General features: G+C 36.9%; 1 protein-coding gene across 3 annotated transcripts in view; it reads right to left on the bottom strand.

Moving 5' to 3' along the window:
• LOC140773819 (uncharacterized) overlaps window positions 1-25,758 on the bottom strand; it is a 42,459-nt gene that overhangs the window by 10,805 nt on the left and 5,896 nt on the right. Inside the window, exons 2-3 of one of the 3 annotated variants that reach the window (XM_073116576.1) lie at window positions 18,533-18,624; window positions 17,645-17,792 (exon numbers count right to left, since the gene is read on the bottom strand). In XM_073116576.1, the coding sequence (XP_072972677.1) occupies window positions 17,645-17,792; window positions 18,533-18,624 (240 nt within the window). Of the gene's footprint in view, window positions 1-651; window positions 842-17,644; window positions 17,793-18,532; window positions 18,625-25,758 lie in introns of those variants that run through there. The other 2 variants (XM_073116578.1, XM_073116577.1) reach the window with 2 other exon arrangements.

Here is a 25,758-nt window from a genome sequence, read left to right on the forward strand (position 1 = left end):
ATATAGGAATGAATGGCACCGAACAGGTACAAATACAGCATAAACATATATAGATTATGGATATAGAGTATAATACAGGTGTTCTGCCTCTAGTGAGTTGATTAATATGATTGTAATTATGATAAACTCATATCATCCTGTGGGTGCACCTCTCTTAATGTTCTATTACCTACAAACTCAAGTCCTTTATAAAAATAATACCTCTAAAAAGGTTATGTAACAGGAACGCATGTCTCATTATTATCACCATCATCATTATCACCATCATCATAGATTGAGTCTTGTTATTATCACCATCATCATTATCATCTCTAGTCTCATTATCATCGATTTTATTTCTAAATGATCAACTGATCAATTGATTTGATAATGATTAATGAAAATAGAAAAAATTTAAAATAAAAGCTTCACATGGCACAAATTGGCACGCAGCTAGCTTGGTTGTATTATGTCTTGCTTCATCATCTCTGCCACCAACATTGTGATCTCTTCTTTGGACATGCGGGTACCTATAAGGTCACACATTAGCTAGCTCGGCCTCGAGCATAATCTCTATGCGATGATTTGAATTTATGGTCGATGGCAATCCCCTTGGTTCTTCAAATAAACCAAAAAAATCAGTTAGCAATTAGAGTAACTCTGGAGCTATACCTAAGCTTGAGGATGTCTCAGGTTTTGTGAGTCCTATCTGCAACAAGTAGTATCACGCCCCGATCCGGGAACATGATGGCCGTGAATCTCTAGGATAAAACCCGGAGAATACACGAAAGCCTAAAATAGATTGACACAGCGAAAATGATACTCAGTCTTCAGAGTTCTCACTAAACGGCTTCTTAAATTCCTGCAAAATAATAAGTGCTCATGAGCTAGACGCAAGTAACCCACTCTACTAAAAATATGTCTAATGACAAATATTAACATGTGATACATATAGTAGCAGGAAAAGAATCATAATAATAATATATAAGCCGTCTTGAAAAATAAATAATTTTCTTGTCTCTTATATTAAATTTCAAAATCCATATATACATTAAATTGGCATCATAAATTATTTATATTAACAAATTTTGAATAAATTAATATCAAACGAATCAATCTCCGCCAAAAGTATATTTTCATAGAAATCAAATCATAAATCATTCATATTAACACAATCCGAATAAATCAGCATAAAACGAATCTCCACTAAAGTGTATTATCATGGAAATCAAATCATAAATCACTTATAATATCTCAATTTAAATAAATTAATATAAAACAAATCAATCTCTACTAAAATGTACTATCATGGGAATCGAATCATAAATCATTCATAATATCTTAATTTAAATAAATCAATATAAAAACAGTCGATATCTGTCAAAAGTGTACTATCATGGAAACCCGCCAAAACTGATAAAATGTCATATTGTCTCATTAATGGGTACTCTGACCCGTGGCCACATCGTACTATCTAATCACCATCGGGATGGCGCCCGGGACTTTTCTAGATAGTCGATCCGTCTAGGGTCACAGTAGGTACTCTGCAGTGCCCTACTGACTTTTCCACTAGCCGTTGAGAAAGATTAAGGTCACCGGGACGAAAATCCAAGAATCTTTTCCCTAATCCCGCCAGAGTCACTTGGTAGCACGTCGCAACGTTACATTCCAAGAATTTTTTCCTTGGACTTATCTTCTTGAAAGTAAAATTGGGTTTCAGATCTCACTTTTATCAGTATTCAACTATACTGATTCATTCTGAATCTCAAGTATCAATTTTCTCAATCACCAAAATTCTCAATTCTTCAAATATAATATAAACACGAATTGTTAGGTTTTTTATTTGTTGGCAATTTTGTACAAAATATTCTAAGTGTATTTTTTCATGTATTTGAGCTTTACACAAGTCTAGAATATCACTGGTGTGAAGAATTGCAAGATCATTGGAGAAAAGCCATCGCGTTCTCACCGCGTTCACAAACGCGTTCGAACGCGAAATCTGCGTTCACACAGACAGAGAGCCGCGTTCACAAGTGCGTTCGAACGCGGGCACTGCGTTCACACAGACAGAGAGCCGCGTTCACAAACGCGTTCGAACGCGGCTACTGCGTTCACACAGACCGAGAGCAGCGTTCACAAACGCGTTCGAACGCAAGCTGAAGAATTCAAGCTGTCGCGTTTGAACGCACTTGGGCCCGTTCGAACGCACCTGAGATTAAGTTAGGCCGTTCGAACGCACTCGGGCCGCGTTCGAACGCACCTATGAAGTTTGCAATTTATTGGATTTTCGTGAGTACGAATATGACTTAGATTTGGCTCTATCTTGGAGATCATATATAAGGATAGTGTTGCCCTAACCTAGGGCAGTTGAAGAAGATTATTCAAGGAGACTTTTTGGAGGCTACATCGGTTCTTCAATAAACAAGGCCCTTCGCATCTACAAATCTTAATCTTTCGTCTTAAGGGCTATCTAGACGAAAGATCAATCTCGAGAGCTATTGAGATTGGACTTCAATCACAAGAAGCAGTGAATCGTGGGTTCTAGCGATCAAGACTGAGAGGAACAAAGTCGTTTAGATCGACGGGTTGTTTTGTGAGTCAGTCTTGTAACTGCTACTATCATAGTGATTGGTTTTGATCCGAGTTTGGATCCGTGGTTTTTTCCCGTTTGGGTTTTCCACGTTAAAATCTTGGCGTTCATCTCTATTTTCGTTTTTAATATTTTTCCGACTTTTACTTAAGCGAATGACAAATATCATTGCCTAGAGGTTAGATACATACGTGTGTCTAGGGGTTTTTCAATTGGTATCAGAGCGGGTTCTCTCACCCTTTGAGAGAGATCAAATAGGCATGGATTTTCATATAGATGGACCCTCATCTATTAGACCTCCTATTCTAGATGGATCAAATTATGGATATTGGAAAGCTAGAATGAGAGCTTATTTGAAGTCTATAGATGAGAGAGTTTGGATGGCCATTATGAACGGTTGGAGTCCACCAATGTACATGGTGAATGATGAGTTAGTTGAGAAACCGATTGAGTCATGGGATAAAACAGATTATGAAAAAGTTGGCTGGAATAGCAAAGCAATAAATGCAATTTTTAGTTGTGTTTCCTCGGAAGAATTTAGAAGAATATCTACTTGTGAAATAGCAAAACAAGCCTGGATGATCTTAGAAACAACTCATGAAGGTACTATGGCTGTAAAACTTTCGAAACTTCAGAGGTTGACTACTAATTTTGAAACCCTACATATGGAGGAGAATGAAACATTTGATGAGTTCTATGCAAAGTTAAGTGATATAGTCAACTCCAGTTTCAACCTAGGAGAGAAAATTCCTGAAAATAGAATTGTCCGTAAGATCCTTAGGTCTCTTCCAGAAAGGTTTCAAGCGAAAGTTATAGCTATTGAGGAAAGCAAGGACATTGACTCTATGAAAGTTGAACAATTGGTAGGAAATCTACAAACATTTGAGTCCAGTCTTTTAAAACCGAGGAAGTCCAAAGGGATAGCTCTATCCACTGTTGAACAAAATTTAGAGGAGTTTGAAGATGAAGGTGATTTAGATGTTGAGATGTTGGCTATGTTTGTCAAAAAGTTCAATAAATTCTTTCGAAAGCCAAACAAGTTTAATACTGAAAAGTTTGAAAAAAACAAAACTTTTGTGAAAAAGAAGAATACTGTGACTTCGAATACAGGTGGTAGCAACAAAAATGTCAAACAGAAAAATAAGAATTCTGAAAATAAAGTTCAATGTTTTGAATGTTCTGGTTTTGGACACATCGCACAAGAATGCCCTAATCGTCTTAAGAGAAAGGGCAAAGCTATGAAAGTTACTTGGGATGATTCAGATGAATCTAATGATGATTCTGAAAAAGACGAAGAAAACTTTGTAGTCTTTGCCTCTTCTTTGTTTAATACTGACTCTGTTGATGATACTGATAGTACAGATGATCTTGATATGCTACCGGCTGAGGAAGATGAATCTGAAATTCAAAAGGCATATAATGACTTGTACCTAGAGTCGTTTAAACTCAAGAAAAGCAATCTTAGACTACTTCAACGACTCAAGGAAATTGAACCAGAAAGAATTCAATTTGAGGAGAAGTACAAATTGGAGTTTAAACGTGTCAAAGACCTTTCTGAACAACTTGACAATGCGAAAAATAAAATGAAGGCTGATGAAATTGAACTAGAGCGATTGCATAAGAAAGTTACATTTCTAAAAGGGAAGAACAAACTGGACGAGATTCTAAAAGCTCAGATCTCTGGAAAAGACAGGTATGGTGTTGGATATACTGGTAATTCAAATAATAATAAAACTGTTTTTGTTTCCGCAGGTATACAAAAGGAAGAATACCTGAAGCCATCAATCGTATTTTCAAAGCAATCTTGGATGAATCTTTCAAAATTGAAGTTGAATCTACAAACTGATGAATCTTTGACGGCACCAAAGGTAAACTTTAGTCACACTCCTCGACAAAAGGTGAGTAGAAAAGGGTTTGTTCCGACATGTTATCATTGCGGCATTCTAGGGCATATTCGACCTCATTTTAAATTTTTGCAAAAACCTAGAACTGCTTTCATTCATGGGATGAAAACAAAAACCATATGGGTCAAGAAAAGTGATTTGAAATGTTATGTTGTGCATGCAGCCTTGAAAGCTTTAAATTCTGATTTATGGTATTTAGACAGTGGCTGTTCAAGACATATGTCGGGTGACAAGTCGTTATTTTCTAATCTTGAAAAACATGAAGGGGGAGTTGTGACATTCGGAGATGGTAATTCATCAAAGGTAATAGGTAAAGGAAAGGTAAGTACTCTAGGGATTCCTAGTCTTGAAAATGTTCTTTATGTTAAGGGCTTGAAAGCAAATCTACTAAGCATCAGTCAATTTTGTGATAAAGATTATGAGGTAAAATTCTCTAAAAATGATTGTACTGTTCTAGATCATGATGGTAATGTTATATGTTATGGATCTAGAACATCTGATAATTGCTATATCGTTGGAACTTCACATAAACTGAAATGTAACAGTGCGTCTTTCGACATTGCAGATCTTTGGCATCAACGTCTTGGACATGTGAATCACAAGGAATTATTTACTCTGTCCAAACATAAAGTGGTAAGAGGAATACCTAAGATAAAAGAAATGTCAAAAAGAATGTGCGGTTCGTGTCAAATTGGAAAACAAATTCGTATCTCACACAAGAAGGTAAATACAGCTACCACTGACCGTGTGTTACAATTAGTTCACATGGACTTGATGGGTCCAACAAAAACTGAAAGTCTTGGAGGTAAACGCTATATATTCTTAATGGTCGATGATTACTCCAGATATACCTGGGTTGCCTTTCTACATGAGAAGTCTGAAACCTTTGAAGTTTTTAAATCACTATGCTTAAAATTGCAGAATGAAAAATCTACAACCCTAGTTAGGATTCGTTCTGATCATGGTAGAGAATTTGAAAATGAAAATTTTTCTATATTTTGCGATTCTCTTGGTATTCAACATGAGTTTTCAGCTCCTATAACTCCACAACAGAACGGGATTGTTGAAAGAAAAAATCGAGTTGTGTAGGAAATGGCTATGGTTATGCTTCATGCTAAAAAGGTTACTCAAAGGTTTTGGGCAGAGGCGGTCAATACAGCGGTACATGTAATAAATCGTGTTTATCTAAGACCAGGTACAAATATGACTGCTTATGAAATCTAGAAAGATAAGAAACCTAGTGTTAAATATTTTCGAGTTTTTGGTAGTAAATGTTATATCTTGCGTGATCGAGAATATTTAACTAAATTTGACACTAGAAGTAGCGAAGGCATCTTCTTGGGGTACTCGAATAATAGTAGAGCCTATAAAGTATTTAACCTTGAAACTTCTACTATTATGGAATCTGCTAATGTTATGATAGATGAATCCTCGACTGACTTAACTAAAGCTACTTCTATTTCTGTTTCTGCAGATACATATTACGAAGAAATAGGAAAGGAGCTTGATCTGGAAATTGAGAATCAGGACGAGGACAAAGTTGAAATGAACAAAAATGACTGCAACGTACCGGAACCATCTGCTAGAGTGAAATCAAATCATCCACTGTCACAAGTGATCGGAGACGTGAATGGACCAATTAAGACAAGACGACAAATCCAAAGTGAGGTATCATTTATTTGTTATACATCTTCTTTTGAACCTAAAAATGTGAAGGAAGCATTGTTAGACGATTCTTGGGTAAATGCTATGCATGAGGAATTAGAGAAATTTTCTAGGAATGATATTTGGTATTTAGTTCCTAGACCTAAAAATGTGAACGTTATTGGAACAAAATGGATTTACAAAAATAAAAGTGATGAACATGGAACTATAGTTCGAAATAAAGCCAGACTAGTAGCACAGGGATACACTCAGGTTGAGGGTATAGATTTTGATGAGACATTTGCTCCTGTTGCTAGATTAGAGTCTATTCGTATACTGCTTGCCATTGCTTGTCATTAAAAATTTAAATTGTTTCAAATGGATGTTAAAAGTGCTTTCTTAAATGATATCCTGAATAAAGATGTTTATGTGGAACAACCTAAGGGTTTCGAAGATCAAAAATTTCCTTCTCATGTTTTTAAATTGAAAAAGGCTCTTTACGGGCTAAAACAAGCTCCAAGAGCTTGGTATGAGAAGTTGACCACCTTTTTAGTGGATGCGGGGTTCACTCGAGGGGGAGTGGACAAGACATTATTCATTAGACGTGAAAACAAGAGTTTAGTTGTGGCACAAATATATATGGATGACATTGTCTTCGGGGCGACGAGTCAATTATTAGCTAAGGAGTTTGCTGATCTCATGCACAGTCATTTTGAGATGAGTATGATGGGTGAGTTGAAGTTCTTTTTAGGTCTTCAAATTACTCAATTGGAGAGAGGGATTTTTATCGCTCAAACCAAGTATGCTAAGGATCTTGTGACTAAATTTGGTTTAGAAAATGCAAAACATGCTACAACTCCTATGAGTACAACTACCAAACTAGGTAAGGACATGTCAAGAAAAAGTGTTGATCAGACAGTATATAGGAGTATGATCGGTAGCCTTTTGTACTTAACGGCTAGTAGACCTAACATTGCATTTAGTGTCGATGTGTGTGCTAGGTTTCAGTCTGAACCCAAGGAGTCACATTTGTTTGCTGTGAAACGTATCATAAAATGTCAGTGGCACAGTTGATTTAGGTATCTGGTTTACTTATGACTCGGGTGCTATCATATCGGCATACACGGATTCTGATTGGGCAGGTTCATGTGATGATAGAAAAAGTACTTCAGGTGGATGTTTTTATGTTGGAAACAATCTGGTTGCTTGGCACAGTAAGAAACAAAACTCGATATCTTTATCTACTGCGGAGGCCGAGTACATTGCAGCAGGAAGTTGTTGTTCTCAGTTACTATGGATGAAACAGATGGTCAAGGATTATGGCATTGAACAAGATACTATGGTGCTTTATTGTGACAACATGAGTGCTATTAATATATCGAAAAATCCTGTTCAACACTCGCGTACAAAACATATTGATATCCGACATCATTTTATACGTGAGTTAGTTGAAGACAAAACAATAGCACTAGAACATGTTGAGACGGAGAAACAGTTGGGTGACTTGTTTACAAAACCTTTGGATTTACAGAGATTTGAGTATCTTTGTACTTCTTTAGGGATTTGTGATTTGGACTGATTTTATTGGGATTTGTGTTCTTTTTAGTTTGCGAGTTTCTTTTGTTTCGTTTTTTTTAGGTTTTCATTTACTCTGAAATTTTCTTTGGTTTTAGTTTCAGATTTATCGAGAGTTTTTGTCATAAAAAAAATAAAAAAATAAAAAAATTTGATGCACTCCTAGATTCAATAATATACTCTTGACATAAAAATATGATTTTTCTCTTGATTATGAGTTATTATAGTCAATTTTGTCATCTTGTAGTATATTGTTTCAATTTTGATTTTGTCACTACCTCGATTTCTATAATAATAAATATTTAATGCCTCATAACGTATGTGTATTCTTGAGTGAGCATGATATCATGAATATTTTTTTTTAAATAGCTCTCTATTAACTTTGATTTGCACAGTTTGACCTCATGCTTAGTTATCAAATATATTTTTATAAAAGATCAATGAAAAGGGCTACAATGAGTTAGTGTGAAAGCTGTCTTGTTTCGAGTCCAGTTTGACTCAGTACATTATTTGCAAATTTTAAAAAAAAAATGATATATGTGAATTTCTTCTTGCACATCGTTTGATTTGTACTACAAGAAAAGGGCTACCTACTCATGTGTGAAAGCCATCATTGCACATATATGTTTCAATAAAAAAAAAATACAGGAAAAATTCCTACTGTATTATGGAGAATAAGTCGAAAAGTGCAAAATTTCTATACTAAGTCAGTTTGACTACTGTGTTGCATCATTGTTTATATAGTAAAGTTTGTTTAAGAAGATTGGTTCATGTTATCTATGCTCATCTTGGATATGCATATCGTTATGATCAATCAAGATTAATGTAATTTTGAGTGATGCATTCGAATTGATTATAATATGCTTTTGATGATTTGATTGATCTTGTATGACTTATTTCATTTGATTGTCATATTCTATATCTTGATTATATTTTGGAATTCTAGAAGTGCATCTCCAAAAAGATTTTTAACTTGTTTTTAGTTATAAAAAAAAAAGGGGCATTCGAACGAGGATTCTTGAGTTCGAACGCGCGGACTGGTGCGTTCGAACGCACGCGTGGGTTCTTTAAATATTGCGTCCGAACCCAAGGGTTTCATCTTCCATTCTCCAAACCCTAAAAACCCTTCATTTTCCCCTTCTCAAATCTTCAAGATCTTGGTGTTTTTCATCGAATTTTTCACTTCAAATCCTTTTTGTGGGTAGATCTCCTCCGGATCTAGTGTCTTTCAACCAAAATTTTGAGTTTCTCCCCACATTTGCAAGGTATGATCATCCATCACACATTTGCAAGGTATGATGGTTCTTGTGAGATTGAACGTGATATCTTAGCGTTTTTCAAGTGCAAGATGTTTTTCCTTTTGGGGCTTCATGGTTTCTACCATTTTTTTTTGGATTTCTTGCTATTTTTTGGTTGCTTTCGGCATGTATTGAATATTGAAACGTGTTTTCTTTTCAAGAATGCCTAAGAAAACGACGGTGACCAAGAAACCAAGGCCGCCTTCCTCGCCATCCTCGGCTCCCAAGTTTTCTTCAACAACGGCTGCGGATCGTTACAAGCATAATTTTGGCACCCGTCCTGTTATCTGTGAAAGACCCGTGGTTATATCTGATTTTTCTAAGTTGGGGATTGAACAGATCTTTACTGAACGAGGATGGTTATCAGTGTGTCGGATGAGCGGGACAGCTTATGTGGAAGTTGTTCGTGAATTCTTTAGTAATGCCACGATTTTCGATCACTGTATACGTTCTACTGTTCGTGGTGTATCTATATACCTGGATTCCGATGTTATTCGTGCTGAACTGAGTCTGCCTGATGGTGAGTTTCAGTATCCGACGTCTGCTCCACTCCCTGATATAAATGACTATGCCGGTACAGTCCTGATCAAAGGGGAACGTTGGAAAGGTAACATGATGCCGCATGCAAGGCTGACATCTGTGGATCGCATGCTTCACCTCTTTTGTCTGTACAATGTCACCCCCAAGACTCGACATTCCAGCATTAGTCTGGATCGTGCGTTCCTTCTTCATGCCATGTTATCGGGAGTCTCTATTGACTTAGCTGCAGTGATCTATGATTCCATTCTCTCAGCTGCACAGAAAGAAGCACCTCGTGAGGGATTACCTTTTGGCATTTTTCTTACCAATTTGTGCACTCAGAGTGGGGTGCGAGTAGATGCTTCGGAACCTTCTCTTACTTCGCAGAAACCATTGGATCGGATTACTCTGAAGCGGAGTCAAGCTCACGACCAGACGTCTCCTCTCAAACCATCCTCTTCCGCCGTTGGTCGGTCATCGCATCTCGACAGTTCTGATGATAGCTCTGCCGATGACTTATCTCCCACTGAGGGGGAGTTACCACAGTACTCGAACCGGTTCGATCAACTTAGTACTCAAGTGCAGGATCTCCATTTCGCGGTGAATGATCTACGTACTGAGCAAGTCCGTCAGGGAACTGTACTTGATTCCGTGTTGACGATTCTTCATCGTCAGTTTCCTCCGAGTTCCTAGTCTTTGGCATTTGTGCCAAAAAGGGGGAGAGTGTCTCAGTGTTTAGGTGTCTAGGTGTGTAGGGGGAGTATGGGCATAGGGGGAGTTTAGTGGAGTTTACTTGATGGTTGAACTTTGCTTTGTCTTAGTGTCGTTGGCATTTGAACTTAACTTGAAGTAATTGTGATAACGTGTGTTTAATCTTTATCTGTTTAAATTTTTGCTCTTGTGATAACTTGTGTTTTGATTTTTTTATTTATAACTTTCACTTGATCTTGGATTGGTATATGTTTCCTTGCAGGGATTGATGTGCAAAATATTCTAGACTTGTTGATTGCTCAGTTTGAAGTCATTGTAATATCTTGTAACCTAGGTGTTTTATCACAAATTGCCAAAGGGGGAGATTGTTAGGTTTTTTATTTGTTGGCAATTTTGTACAAAATATTCTAAGTATATTTTTTCATGTATTTGAGCTTTACACAAGTCTAGAATATCACTGGTGTGAAGAATTGCAAGATCATTGGAGAAAAGCCGTCGCGTTCTCACCGCGTTCACAAACGTATTCGAACGCGAAATCTGCGTTCACACAGACAGAGAGCCGCGTTCACAAGCGCGTTCGAACGCGGGCACTGCGTTCACACAGACAGAGAGCCGCGTTCACAAACGCGTTCGAACGCGGATACTGCGTTCACACAGACCGAGAGCAGCGTTCACAAACGCGTTCGAACGCAAGCTGAAGAATTCAAGCTGTCGCGTTCGAACGCACTTGGGCCCGTTCAAACGCACCTGAGATTAAGTTAGGCCGTTCGAACGCACTCGGGCCGCGTTCAAATGCACCTATGAAGTTTGCAATTTATTGGATTTTCGTGAGTACGAATATGACTTGGATTTGGCTCTATCTTGGAGATCATATATAAGAATAGTGTTGCCCTAACCTAGGGCAGTTGAAGAAGATTATTCAAGGAGACTTTTTGGAGGCTACATCGGTTCTTCAACAAACAAGGCCCTTCGCATCTACAAATCTTAATCTTTCGTCTTAAGGGCTATCTAGACGAAAGTTCAATCTCGAGGGCTACTAAGATTGGACTTCAATCACAAGAAGTAGTGAATCGTGGGTTCTAGCGATCAAGACTGAGAGGAACAAAGTCGTTTAGATCGACGGGTTGTTTTGTGAGTCAGTCTTGTAACTGCTACTATCATAGTGATTGGTTTTGATCCGAGTTTGGATCCGTGGTTTTTTCCCGTTTGGGTTTTCCACGTTAAAATCTTGGCGTTCATCTCTACTTTCGTTTTTAATATTTCTTCCGACTTTTACTTAAGCGAACGACAAATATCATTGCTTAGAGGTTAGATACATACGTGTGTCTAAGGGTTTTTCACGAATAATTCATAAATTCAAATACTACTATTTCCTCCAATATATATAAAATATAAATCATTCTTAATGGGTCAGAAAACACGAATAAATAATAATCTCATATTCAATCTTGCAAAATTTCAGGTCTCAAAAATAATATTTTATTTTTGATCATATTCTAAAAAATAACAATCTCTTATATTTTATTCATAGAAAATTAAATATATTAGCATAAATATCTCCTCTATTATTTTATGAAAATAAAATATAATAATATATATATATAAGCATATATATATATTTACAAATCCGAAATTCCTTTAAATTGAAGTAATTATAATTTATATCTTATTTTCTCGAAATAAAATAATATTATTTATTTTCAGAAATTCGAAATCCATATAAATTGAAATATTACTACTTTATATCTTATTTTCTACAGTAGAAATAGATATTAATTATTTTCAGAAATCTAAAAATTCATTTAAATATAAATATTCCTAATTTATTTCTTATTTTCAGAAGTAAAAATAAATACTTTGAAATCTGAAAAATAATAAGTAATAAAATCCTTTTTTTCCCAAGAATGATAAATACGAATTTTCTATAGAATACAAAATATTAATATTTCTTATTCCTTATTAAAAATCCTTAAAACAACAATTTCTTACATCATCATATTGTAAAGTTTCTTATCTTATAAAATTAAACATAATAAGAATAAACATAAAGAGATATTTACAATTCATCAATTCTATTTTTATATAATAAAAATTTAAGAAAATATGAGTGGGAACTTGCCTGGATCGCTCAATCCAAAATAATTTAATTTTCGCATCCTAATCGTAATCTGCACGAATTCCAAAACACTCCAAGATTGTCTCCTCTTTCCTTTTCTTCTCTTTTTCCCTCTATTTTCTATTCTTTTTTTTTTCTCTCGAATCTCCCCCAAGAATAATCTCCTCTCTTTTTTCTTTGGTACTATAGCAATGCCCCTAACTTCTATCTAAAAAATCCTTCTATGGTTTTCTTCTAGGCCTCCCTTTTATAGTTGAAAAATATAATAAGAGTTCTATTAGAATAAGGATTCTAATATCTTAAAGATATATCTAAAAATTTAATAAAAATTCTAAAATATAAGAGATAAAGTAAAATTCCTCGTTATCTAAACTATATATTTCTATTTATTTTATTTATTTATATTTTAAAATTCTGGGTTGTTACAAGTAGGCCCTCTTGTGTGCTCCTAGCAGCCCCATCATTAGTTGCAAGGCAGGGATCGGCTGCCCCTAGACACCATCAAAGTGCACTTCTCGCCCTTCTCGATGGTAGGACATCCATAAGACTCTAAAATCAAAGAGTACTAGTCCTAACCTCTATAACCATTAGGTGCCTAGGACAATGTGTTGCGGTTCTTAATTTAGGTGCATAGTGAAACTGCTTCAATTTGTATCAATTTCTATATATAATTTAGGAAAATAAAATAATTTTTGGTAAGTGCATTCAAATGTAGTCGTTCGAACACCTGATCTCGCATTTGCATATACAGAGAATGCGTTTTGGCCTTTTGAATGTGATCGGAGTGCGTTCGAACGCACGACGAAAAAGTTGAATTGTAATAGGATTTATTTAGGGTTTTTTGATGTTTGGCTAGTCTCTATATATGTAAAAAAATAGCCTATATTGATTATTGAATATTAGAATTGGTTTTCATTTAGGCTTAAGCCATCTTCTCCCTCCTCCTTCCTCCCCCTTGGTATCCAACCCAAGTTCTCATCTACGGCTGAGGCTAATTCTCCATCGCTTCTCTCTCCTCTCTCTAGCAACCAGCCATACCTAAAAGCTCCCTTCTCCTCCCTCATCTAGTTCCATGCACTAACCCATCCACCATACCATAATCATCTTCCATAACCCTAACCACGTATTCCACGTCCATCCCGTTATCTCCTGACCTTCAATCACTATTTCATATGTAAATTTTGATCTACTCATCTGATTGTCGTGATTCCAGTTGCGTTGGATTTCTAACTCATAGAGGAAGTATCTAAATCTCAGATCAATCCAACGATTAAATCAATCCCAGTTACCTTCGCAAGTTTCATGCTGATTTCTATCCAGATTATCAATTCGAATAGAAACTAATCTTCACCAAGAGCGACTACAAACCCTGTCGTTGGCTCCACCTCTAATCTAATAAGTTATGTGTACCACCTGAATCGGTAAAGATATGTACACAATGCTTCTTGATTACGCCGTCCACTTGAAGAGTTTTTGACGCAGTGGTTCCGAAATAAGCTACTTCAATATCTCCGCTTGCACTTCTTCTTTGACGGGTTCCTTCCTGATCTGGTCCAGAGTTACTTCCACACTTGCTTGCACATCATCTGAGGGTCGAAATGGGTTTCTAGGACCACGCAAGCTGGGCTAGCCCTAGTATTGCAGTAGGATTTACCAAGGCTGCAATCAGTTGAACCGAGTGTCGATTGTCCCGTTCCATCGGTGGTGCCTTGCCTTGACTCTCCTTAGCTCCTTATGCTTCTTCTCTATCAATATAGCATTCCAAAAAAGCATCATCTAACATAGTTGGACGAAAAGCCTTAGACATCCGCTTGAACTTCTCCCTGTAGCCTAGATATGAAAGAGCTTCATAGCAATGGTTCTAGTTATCTTCTTCCAAACTTCTCTTCATAGGCTGCCATAGTGGTTTATTGTACCAACTTTGTGAGGAGAGCATCAAAATCCTCGTATCCTTCTGCTCCAAACTGCTATTAAATCCTGGTACTAAAATTGGCCCACCTCGCAAGTCTTCCATTGGTCAAAGCCAAACTAATGCAATGCAAGACTTTTGAAATGCAAACTGGCAAGTAGTACCTTAGCCTCATCCACTGTCCTTTGGGCGGCAAAAAATTGCTCTACCCAGTATAGCCACCCTATCGGATCATCCCTTTCGAACTTGGGAAGTTCAAGTCTAGCCGCAGTGGTTTGGATATCATACTTCTCCACCGATGGAGATCGAATTGCTGGGCCGAAAGGAAGTTGTCCTTCTGGTTGCTCCATGGGAAGTGGATTTGGTGGAGATGGCTCTCGGTTTGTAGGATCAGCAGCGATCGTCTGGGTGAGAAGCTTTATCAATCTCTTTTACGATGTACGAGCCACCTCTAGAGATGCTCTATGTGCTTCACAATCCGCACACATCTCCTCTAACATTCGTAGGAGGAGCAGGTCCATGGATCTGGTGTTAGGATCTGGTGTTAGTCATTAATGGTGGTCTGAGGTTGACCAACTCTGATACTACCAATAGACACCCCTCGATCGGCAATCCGAAGATGTCTACCAAATCCCATGATCCACACGAGACTAACTATAACCTGGATTATGAGATCTGATCTCTGAGGTAAAAACTAGGTCTATCATGAACCTTTAAAATTAAGTAGGTCCTTGAGATTCAATGGTTGGATCAATGAATAGCTTTGGGGAGTTGATAGATTCGGAATGACGGACGAATCTATCGGAATGAATGGTGGAATGAAGGTCGATATGGTGGTGGTGGAACTCAACCTAGGTAGGGCAGTTTGAGTTGAGATAGTGAGCAGCATGAGTGTAGGTGTCGAGTAGTAGAGAAAGGGATAGGCAAGAAGGTTGGGTCATCTCTCAAGGACGAGTTCTAGGGTCCTAATTGCATTTCCTGAATTTAAACCTTAGGTGCTGAACCTAAGGTGCTCTTCACCATATATTGGACTCGGTCAAGTCGAACCCTAAGTGGTCAAAACAATTTTTTCATGTTTTCTTGTATCTGTACTCTATTATTCTTTTATGCTGGTAAATTATATGAAAACATTTCTTTGTTGTACAGAAACTAATTCTAAATCTTGTAGGTCATGATTATTTGTATTTTTCCAATTTGTAACATGACCTGTAATATGGGTGTAAAACTACTTTTTAATATAATGTTTAATAGTAATATCACTATTAACTTTTGGGTATGAATACATTACAACTCATTAAATGGTGCTAAATATAAATAAAATACAATTTTTATACATGCTTTCAGCATACATTTAACTAGGGAAATATTAATACTATTTCTATAATTCATAGATATATTGATGGAATTCATGGATACGTATTCATGATTAATAATTACACACAAATATTCTACAAGCACAATGAGTAAATGACTAATTGAGGATTATGACACCTGTGAGAATTACGGCGAAAATTGAAATTGATGGAGTCAAAGGAAGGAAGGATCATCATGATATCAAAACAGGGAGAGAATATAAATAAAGCCACAATTGCTCCAAGTACAATTAGTATCTTAGGATTTCATATATGCTGCCTACGAATTTTATAGATACCAACTCCAAATTCTGTAGTTACTAATTTTAGATTCTATTATTATAACTATGGATTTCAGATTTGATAATTCTAAACACACTTTGACTGATAAAATGACTTATTTAGTTGAACTTAATCCTATATATAGTGACAATAATAGATTTCAATGATACTAACTCTTGATTCCATAGTTCATATCTTTAGATTTTGTGTATACTAACTTTAGATTTTTTAGTTACTGATTATGAATTTCAAAGAATTAATTATAGATTTTAAAATTAGTAACTATGGATTCCTTAGATATATCTAGGAATCTACAAATATATCTAAAGAATCCATAACTATACTAATGGAATCCAAATAATAAATATTTACATAACCTAAAGATGAATATTTATAAAATCTGTAACTATATCTAAGGAATTTACAAATATTGCCTTAGTCCATTCTTATGGTTATACATTTTAGGGATAATTTCATTTTCATCCAGTGAACTATCATTATTTTCCAATAATGATTTACTGAACTATTTTTTAGTACACAATGACCACCTAAACTATAAAACATACCTCTCTCCCCATCACTTCCGTTAGATTTTTATTAACTATTTCTATCCATAAATTATTATGTGATAGTCATGTGACAAAAATATGACATATTTACCCCTTATATGCACATGCAAGTTACATGCAACTCAAAAGAAAATTTTATATTGACCAAAATGGAGGAGCAAATTGGTCAATTTTCTGATTCCATCTACGACGTTAAGGGGGTGAAGTATTTTTTATAATTCGTAATCATTGTGTACCAAAAAATAGTTTAGGGAGTCATTATGAAAAATGATAGTAGTTTAGGAGGTGAAAAGGAAAATATCCCTAAATTTTACTAACTAAATATATAGTTGTTTAATATATTGGACATATTTCAAACATTAAGAGATCTTCAACCTCAATAATGTCGATAAAAGAATTAACTTACTTCGATGAGAAAAGATAGTTAATTGCAATAGCATATTCATCTAGATGCTCTATTATTAATTTATAAATTGTTGCCTTCATTTTTAGCACGATGGAATTATTTTTAATGTATAAAAGACGAATACTTCCACTTTCATAGAAAAAAAGTATTTTATACTCATCTATTCTTATAACACTTTCTATGTAAAAAATGACTATAACATAGTGGTATAGATGTAAAGTTTTAGCAAAAGATTTCATTAGAAAGGTGAAAGAGAGAGTTTGTTGAAGAATTCTTTATTAATACTGAAAAAAAAATGAATAAAGTAGTGTTGTGTTGCCATAGGAGAAGAACAGAAACTTTATCTATATTTTATCTCTCCATTCTTGCCTATCTCTTCACAAATATATATTATTTTTCCTCGTGAATATAAAATTAGAAAGAGAGAGATGGGCAAAATAGGTAATATGATTTTGTCATTTAATGTTGCAGGTGATGCGACTTTGTCCACTTAATAGATGTAAGGGCATTTTGGTCAATTTATAGCTGAAATAGGTAAAAATGCAAAGAAAAACTAAAATGAGTAGGAATGCAGAATTATAATTTATCTTGGTTTATGGTGCAAACCACCATACTTATTATTTCCAGCCATCTAATGGAGTTTTTATAAAGACAACTAACTTTTCACAAAGAAGACTATTGACTAATACTAGTAAAATAAATGATCTAGTGGGGCATCAAATAAGACATGCCATTCAATCATTGAGTTATTAAGAAAAGGGTGAGTAAATGAACAAATAAATTACTGTACCTTTAGGAACGAGTCAACCTTAGGATAAGCCATGTATCTTCCATCACTCTTACCAAAAGATGTTCGTTCGTAGATGTATACTTTTGAATGCTTCAGTTCTGCATATTTTTTCAACAGCATTTTCCACACAACTTTTGATACTTGAAATCTGTTGGCCATGTAAAGAGAAGTAAGCAATAAATAAGAACAAATGTTTTTTTAAATTATTTAGTAATCTATGCACCACTAAGAATAGTACTAACTTCTACAACCTCACTTGTACATGTATGACAGCTGTCATATCATTTAACAAGTACTCCTAACGATGAAATTTAACTCCAATATGTGAAAGTCCTACCCTTATGGTCTTTTACCTTCTTTCTGCATTATTTTTGTTGTGTACCATGAATTGTATGATTACAGTATTCTCAGTTGTAGTTTTGATTTACTTAACTGAGCAATCACTTGAAAACTGGATTTTTTTTATCGAAAACTCTAACTTATCATTTCACTCATCAAATAATGGACATGTCATGATTAGAAACTTTTAACTGTTTAGAGAAAAATATGTTAACTCATCAACTGCTCTAAAAGTTTAAGTTGTTAGAGTTTGATAGTTTTTATATTTTATATTTTAACACTCTCACTCACCTCTACTTTGAGAATTTATTATAAACCCAGTAAGTGGACTTAAATTGAATGGGTACAGGTTTTGTATTTTTAGGCTAAGACAAAATTTGAACCCAGGACCTTTGTTTTGAAGCCATATTAACTTACCAACTACTCTAAAAATTTAAATTGTATAGTTTGTCAGTTAACATAGTATTCTAGCAACACTAAATGAAATTACTGAAACTAGAAGAAAGTCACTTGATAATAGGACAAGATCAAGGAAAAAAATAAGCATACAGTAGTTCCCCATCAGCAAGAAGGTCAGCAACAGATGTCTCTTCATTGAATCTAAGGTGGAGAACCTCCCCAAGCCAGATTCTCGCCTGAGTCTAATGCATGAAAAAACAAATTATATGAGCAGCTGACAAATAGCAACTTTGATCAAATATCACCTTATTTGTCACCAACAATAATGGGATGACGCTTTATGCACTCAAGTAGGCATACTAGTCAACCAAAAACTTCTCACTCCAGATAACAAATTTACTTAGGATTATAGGGCATATGAAGGACTTAAAATTAGGAGATAAGGGAGAAAACAGAATGAGTTTATTCAACCAAGTCTTGATGTGATGTAACTAGTAGTTACATAGGCATGGCCTAAGCTCTTCCATGACGACTCCAGTGCTCTATCATGATATACTAATGAACAAAATGGAAACAAAAAATCAATACAAATATAAGATGGAGAACAGAACAAACAGATTTTGATTATAAATTTAATGGTCCACTAAAAGTATGATCCAGATTACATATGCTGCCACAAGATTTCCAGGATATAGATTAGTTTTAGGTAAATTTGTAGGTTTTGGCAGAACAAGATATGCTCAACTATATGAAGAGTTATGTTGGCTTCTTCTGGATTTCCTAACACAATATACAGTTTATAATATAAAGTTTATTAATCATATCAACAGTACTGACCAAGCATACATAATGGTAAGTATATAGCTACAAAAACACTAGAATCTAGGATTCTATACTAGTGAAATTTCATCAATAAGGTCGAGGTTTTTGTCTTAGTAGAACCACTCAACAAAAGTTTACAAATTTATAAAGTATATAGTTATGCTCTAGAAAGTATATGTAAAAATCAGAAATAAAAAAATAAAAATAAAAAGATTAAGGAAAGTTCATATGCGATGCACGTGCCTTCTCCTTTCTTCTCTTCTTTCCTTAACTGACCCATTCCACGATCACGACTAATCCTGCCAAAATCATCACGAATGCTGTTGGAGCACACATTAGAATTTCTTCTTTATAAAACACTAGCATCCTCCTCTTCTCCTCATGTCATAACCTCTTTTTCTGTGCTCCTATTTCGTCTTCGTTTTCTTCCTCCCAGCAAGAGCGTGTGTTATCGGATCTAATCGTTGGAGCATCGCAGGAGCAAGCAAAGACAACCCTGCAATATTGATGCGGACCAGGTGGGTGAGCGAGTGGGAGGTCAGTGGATAGATGTTTGAGATAGTGAAGGAAGGGAGGACAGCTAGTGGGGCTCTCAGTTTGATGATGGTCAGCATACAAGGGAGTTGGCCTTGTGGGTAGATGGCCAACAACTATGATAAGATCAATTGGCTAAGAAAAGAAAGAAAATCGTGCAAGGGGAAGGGATGATTAGGGCTGAGAGGGATGAGGAGTGAGAAAACTCAAAATGATAGAGATAGGGAGAAGATTAATCTAACTTAAATTATCACTAATGATACCTAAAATAAAAGCCATAAGACCTTATTTATAGAGAAATAAAGTAAGAATCCTAAGGTAACTAAAATACACTAAGAATTAATCTTATCCATCCCACTTCCATCTCTCCCTCGGATTTGATCGCAATTCCACCTTAGATAGAATCTGAATATGTAGAAAGTCTAAATACAAAAAATATAGATGATGACGTCACCGATCTAATCCATCTAGTTTCATATTTTGTCGACATCATATGAATATCTACTAATTATTCTCCCTGAATTGTGCAAACTGTAAATTCTTGCAATTCACGGACTTGGGCTAAGTTGGACTTAGGATTAATTCAGCCTTGGACCATATCATTCCACCACCCTTCCGACCACCTTATTCTAAAGATGTCTATTTTGGTTTTTAGACTGTCCGAGGCTCCTAAAGCTTCTCCTCCATCACCTATACCAAGTTGAAAGCACCCGCAAAAGAACGAAGTTGAGACGTCTTCACCTCAACTAGTATGTTGCAATAGAGTCTACCAATGAGGTTGTAATCGAGATCAGCTAAGAAAGGCCAAGGGCTAGCCATGAGCAAGGCTATGGTGTACTTACCTAGGTTAGACTGCGACTAAGAGCTGGAGGCTATCAATGTGCTAGGGCTAGGGCTGGACCAAGCTTTCAAAGCTATAGGTCTTTTTCCTAGTTTGACATGTGCACACCGAGGCTTGGCAAGTGCATGCATGCGAGCTGGGGAAGGGGATGATACCATTGATGCGGCCAGGAGTTGATATCAGGATCCAGTGTGATGGCCATGCCGAGGAACATTAGCTATGATACCATTAATGCAAACCAAATAGGTGCGGCGCACAAAGGGGAAGTCAGCGAATAGACGTTGAGCCAGGGAAGAGAGGAGAGTCAATGTTGCTGGTGATCAAGGTTCCAAGTATCGAAATCAGGATATTTTTAATCGACCGTCTTAAAAAACAACATATATCAACCATATCGACAGTATCGACTTGTACTTTAAAATACAGAAAAATAACAAAATTTTTAGAAATAATAATAATAAGTTATAAATATAAATTATTCACATATAAAGTCTAAAAAATAAAAATATTATTTTCTACCACTCATGCACTCTCTCCCCCCCCCCCCCCTCATATAAGTAATTTTTTTTCTAACTCTCTCTCCACTAACTCTCTCCCACCCTCTCTCTTATTAACTATTCCACTAACTCTCTCACACTCTCTCTATTATTAACTATTCTACTAAATCTCCCACTAACTCTCTCTCATCTCATCATTATCTCTAGTCTACTCTCCCTCTCCAAAAAACCTTCGATCCTAACCTCGCCCTCTTTCTCTCCCTTCCTCTCTCTCCCACTTCCTCTCCTACCCTCTCTCTCTCTCTCTCTCTCTCTCTCTCTCTCTCTCTCTCTCTCTCTCTCTCTCTCTCTCCTACGCACTCATCTTCCTCTCCTACAGTCCCACTCCCTCTCTCTTTTGAATGATGCTTCTCAACGTAGTTCCAACCTCCATCAACGTTCGGCAAACTTCTCCAACGTAGATCTGGCTCCATCAATGTCTGGCAAACTACTCCAATATAGATCTGGCTCCATCAACGTCTGACGAACTCTTCCGACGTAGATACAACTCCATCAACCTTCGGCGAACTCTTCCAACGTAGATACAATTCCATCAACCTCTAGCGAACTCTTCCTCTCCTAACCTCTGGCAAACTCAACCAACGTAGATATAATTCCATCAATGTCCGATGAGCTCTTCACTCTTTTCTCTCTTTCTCCCTTTCTTTCTTTGCTATCTCCCCTCACTTTCTCCCTTTCGCTTGGCCAATCTGGTTCATTTCAACCGAAATAGCCAAAACTTAGCTGATACGGATCAGTGGATACCCCACCAAAAAGACTAGTTTTGGGGTGGGTTCGAGATCAGCCAAAATTGAGAACCATGGTGGGCTTGTAATCTGGGTCTGACCGAAATGCCTCATGGGGACATTGGGCTCGATATATCGAGTCTATTTACCTTACTTATTTTATTAGCTTATGTGATTTAGTTAGAATCCTAAGCTAGAACTTGTATAATATTGGAAAAATTTTATCAAATATTCATGAGATGTCCAAATAATATGAAACTAGATGTATAAGATCAAAGATGTCATTATCTACAATTCCTATATTTGAAACTTCTTGTGATTCAAACACTATCTGGGGCGGAACAAAGAACCAATCCGAGGAAACTATGGAGACTAGTTTAGTTAAGTTTATCAATTTGTGTCTTATTAGGTTTAGGACTCTTTTGTTTTATTCTCTATAAATAAGGCCTTATAACTTATATCTTAGGCATACATTGAAGCATCGAGATTATCTTTTAGCCTTAGACTATCTTAGGAGTAAAAGTAAAAGTATTCTAGTAGTAGATGTATATTAATCTCCCTTTATCACCACCACCACCGCTCATCATTTCTCCCAACCGTGTTCCACCACCTTCGACATTCATCACCACCCATTGGCCTCCTCTGTCTAACAAACCTAGACCCCCTTGCTTCGGATCAACTATGATCAGTTCGTAATAGGTAGGGCTCTCGATTGGATGATGGCTGGCGTGCAAAGGGGTTGGCCTTGCAAGTAGATAGTCAGCGGCTATGATAGGCTAACCTATATAGAAAGAAAGAAAGTCATTCAAGCCATAAGGCCTTATTTATAGAGTAAGTCATAAGATGACTAAAACAAACTAAAAATTAATCTTATACATCCAACTTTTGTCTCTCCGTCGGATTTGATCGTGATTCCACCCTAGATTTGAATCTAAATCTATTGAAAGTCCAAACATGAAAAACATAGATAATGACGTCATTGATCTAATCCATCTAGTTTCATATTTTTTTAATACTATATGAATATATGCTAATTATTCTCCCTGAACTGCAAAGACTTACAATTCAGGAACTTGAGCTAAATCAGACTCAGGCTCAATTTAGACTTGGACCATATCAGGTATGCTTGTGAGTCCTCTTCTATATGCTATTTAATAGAATAAATAAAGTTACAACTTCATTTTTTTATTTGTAGCCTCGACGGCGAATTTTCATGGGCCAACAACTTCAAGACACCGGTGAACAATCTTGGAAGCTCCATAGTTGCCATCATGTCCTGAGTGCTATGAGTAGGTTCCCAAGGGTCGATTTCTCAACTCGCATCTAGTCGCTATCGTCAACCTCGGCTATGTCTAAACCTTTTAGCATGTTTGCCTCGTCATGTTGAAGCTTTTGATTCTTCACTTTGAGATCCCCATTACTCTAGCTACAAGATCGACTGTAAGAATCAGAAAAAAAAAATTTAGGGGTTGAGAGAGGAGGCGGATTAGATCTGGATTTTTCTTTTAATCTATAAATTAAAACCCTCAGCCCCCTTCTCTCTCTTCTTCCTCCCCTCTTTCGTTTTCTTCTTCCTCACCGTCGGAGTCACATCGTGGAATCGGCCTGCCGGAGCGCCGCCGGAGCTATCGGAGACCACCATTTGACTCCTTGGTAAGCCTTCTCCCACCCCTCAAATTTAATTTAAGTTTAATAGGGTAAAATGAAAATACCTAATTTGGGATTTCGGCTTCACGGGCGACTCATGCCAGCCGGCGGCTTCGGGTCGCTATTGCTCGTGTGCCAAAGTCTCGCGTCATCGACCTCATGTCATGTCGCAGGCGCACTCCCTTGAAGTCTTCATGGCTCAAGGTGTGGAGGAGACAACTCCATGGCCGCCGGCCATGGAGTCAAGCTGTCGACCGTTGTCAGAATCGAAAAAAAAAATTTGGGGTTGAGAGAGGAGGGTGCACATGCTCTACACGTGCAGCCCCTCCCCTCTCACTCTCTGGCACGCGACAAGGTGCAGGGCAGAATCGCGCCTAATCCGGATCGGAGTAGATTAGGATTTTTTATCCTTAATCTATAAATTAAAAACCTCTCTCTCTGCTTAACCATCTTAGCCCCCTCCCCTCTCTCTCTTCTTCTTCTCCTCTTTCGTTTTCTTATCTTTTACTCACCGTCGGAGTCACGTCGTGGAATTGGCCTGCCGGAGCACCGCCGAAGCCATCGGAGACCACCACGCGACTCCTTGGTAAGCCCTCTCCCACCCCTCAAGTTTAATTTCAATTTAATAAAGTAAATTAGAAATACCTAAATTGGGGATTTCGGCTTCGCCGGCAACTCTCGCCGGCAACTCTCGCCGGCCGGCGGCTTCGGGTCGCAACCGTATCGTCACCGGAAGCTTCGTGCTCCAAGCCCGGTGTCGGTGATGTCTTCTACGAAGCCCTCATGGCTCCGATCGGCGTTGGCTTCCGCGTCGGCCGTCGGTGGTGAGTTCTCCTCCACCTCGTGAGGACGGCAAAGAAAGAGTGAGAGAGAGAGAGAGGAGAGGTTGAAGGTGGTCATGAAGGATCGCCGGCGAGGGGTTGCCGGCGGTCACCCCCTCCCTCAGTCCTCTTCTCGAGTCGGTCGCGAGAAAGGAGAGAAGGGGTTGGCTGGGCTCGGGTTTAACCTGAGCCAACCCCTTTTTAATTCAGTTCGGGTTCGAGTCGGGTTTGGATTTCGAATCCACAGATCCGACCCGAACTAGTTAGTTTTAGGATGGGCTGCGGGTTGACCCGTAGCCCAATCCATTATTTTGGTTGGGCTTTGGCCCAGCTCAATTAGCTCATTTTCTGGAATAGGCCGAGCCAGCAATAGCCCAGCCCAATCCAATGGGTAAATTTAAACCCATTTTAGTTCTTTTTGGTTTTTAAATTTTAAAAATATTGTTATTATTCAAATTAAAATTTTGATTATTATTTATTATTTAAGGTGGTGATTTTTAGTACGTGAGCTAGAGATTTGAGATTTCGGTTGTCTTGCCTAGACTCAAGTGAGTGGGTTTACTCATATATTTATTTTATTGTATTTTGTATCTTTGTCAGACCATGTAAATTTTCTGTGTGTAATTTATTTATTTCACCCTTACGTGTAAAAATTAAATTGTTGCAATTTCTATGTGCAAATCTATTTATTTCATCCGTACGTGCGAAAATTTAATTGTTATATTTTCTATGTGCATTTAATTATTATATTCAGTGCATCACCATACTTCGTGCAAATATTGAAATTTGTGAAAAGAAAAATAAGACTAGTATTGGTACGACTTAGAGAACAGTTCCAATATAAATCGTTTGCGATTTTTCGTGGTGACTCAAGTCTATCTAGAAGTCCAGCGGAAAGTCCTAAATTAGATCACTGCGGTGACTTTCTTAGGTGACTCTGGCGGGGTTAGGGAACAGTCCTAGGATGAATTTCCTAGGTGACTCTAACTTCTCTCAACGGTTAAAGGAAAAGACAGAGTGTGTTGATCACAACGTGATACCCTCTGATGACCCTAACCGGATCAGCTATGAAGAAAAGTCCCGAGCGTCATCTCGAGGTGACTTCTAGTTGATGTGGATCCACAGGATTTAGACCCATCGAGACATATGACAGTATAAATATCAAAAGATGTTAATATGTTGAAAACGTGCAAGGTTACAAGTTGTGACATCTCGCTATTGTTATCATTGTTATTATTTAGAGAGCATGCCTATTGCATATTATTATGGATATTGTTGCTTTTAGTTTAATTTATTAAGCATTAATATGATTTAAAATTTATTTGGTTTTCGAGTGAATTCCACTCACTAAGCTATAGTTGTTGGCTCATGGGTTCTATTTTTTTTTTGTATTTGTTTATCTATTTTAAGTAATAGTCAGCGGGGCGACTGA

The sequence above is a fragment of the Typha angustifolia genome, chromosome 13 (genome assembly GCF_048772165.1).
Source record: "Typha angustifolia cultivar Huaian chromosome 13, ASM4877216v1, whole genome shotgun sequence".
NCBI classification, from domain to species: Eukaryota; Viridiplantae; Streptophyta; class Magnoliopsida; order Poales; family Typhaceae; genus Typha; species Typha angustifolia.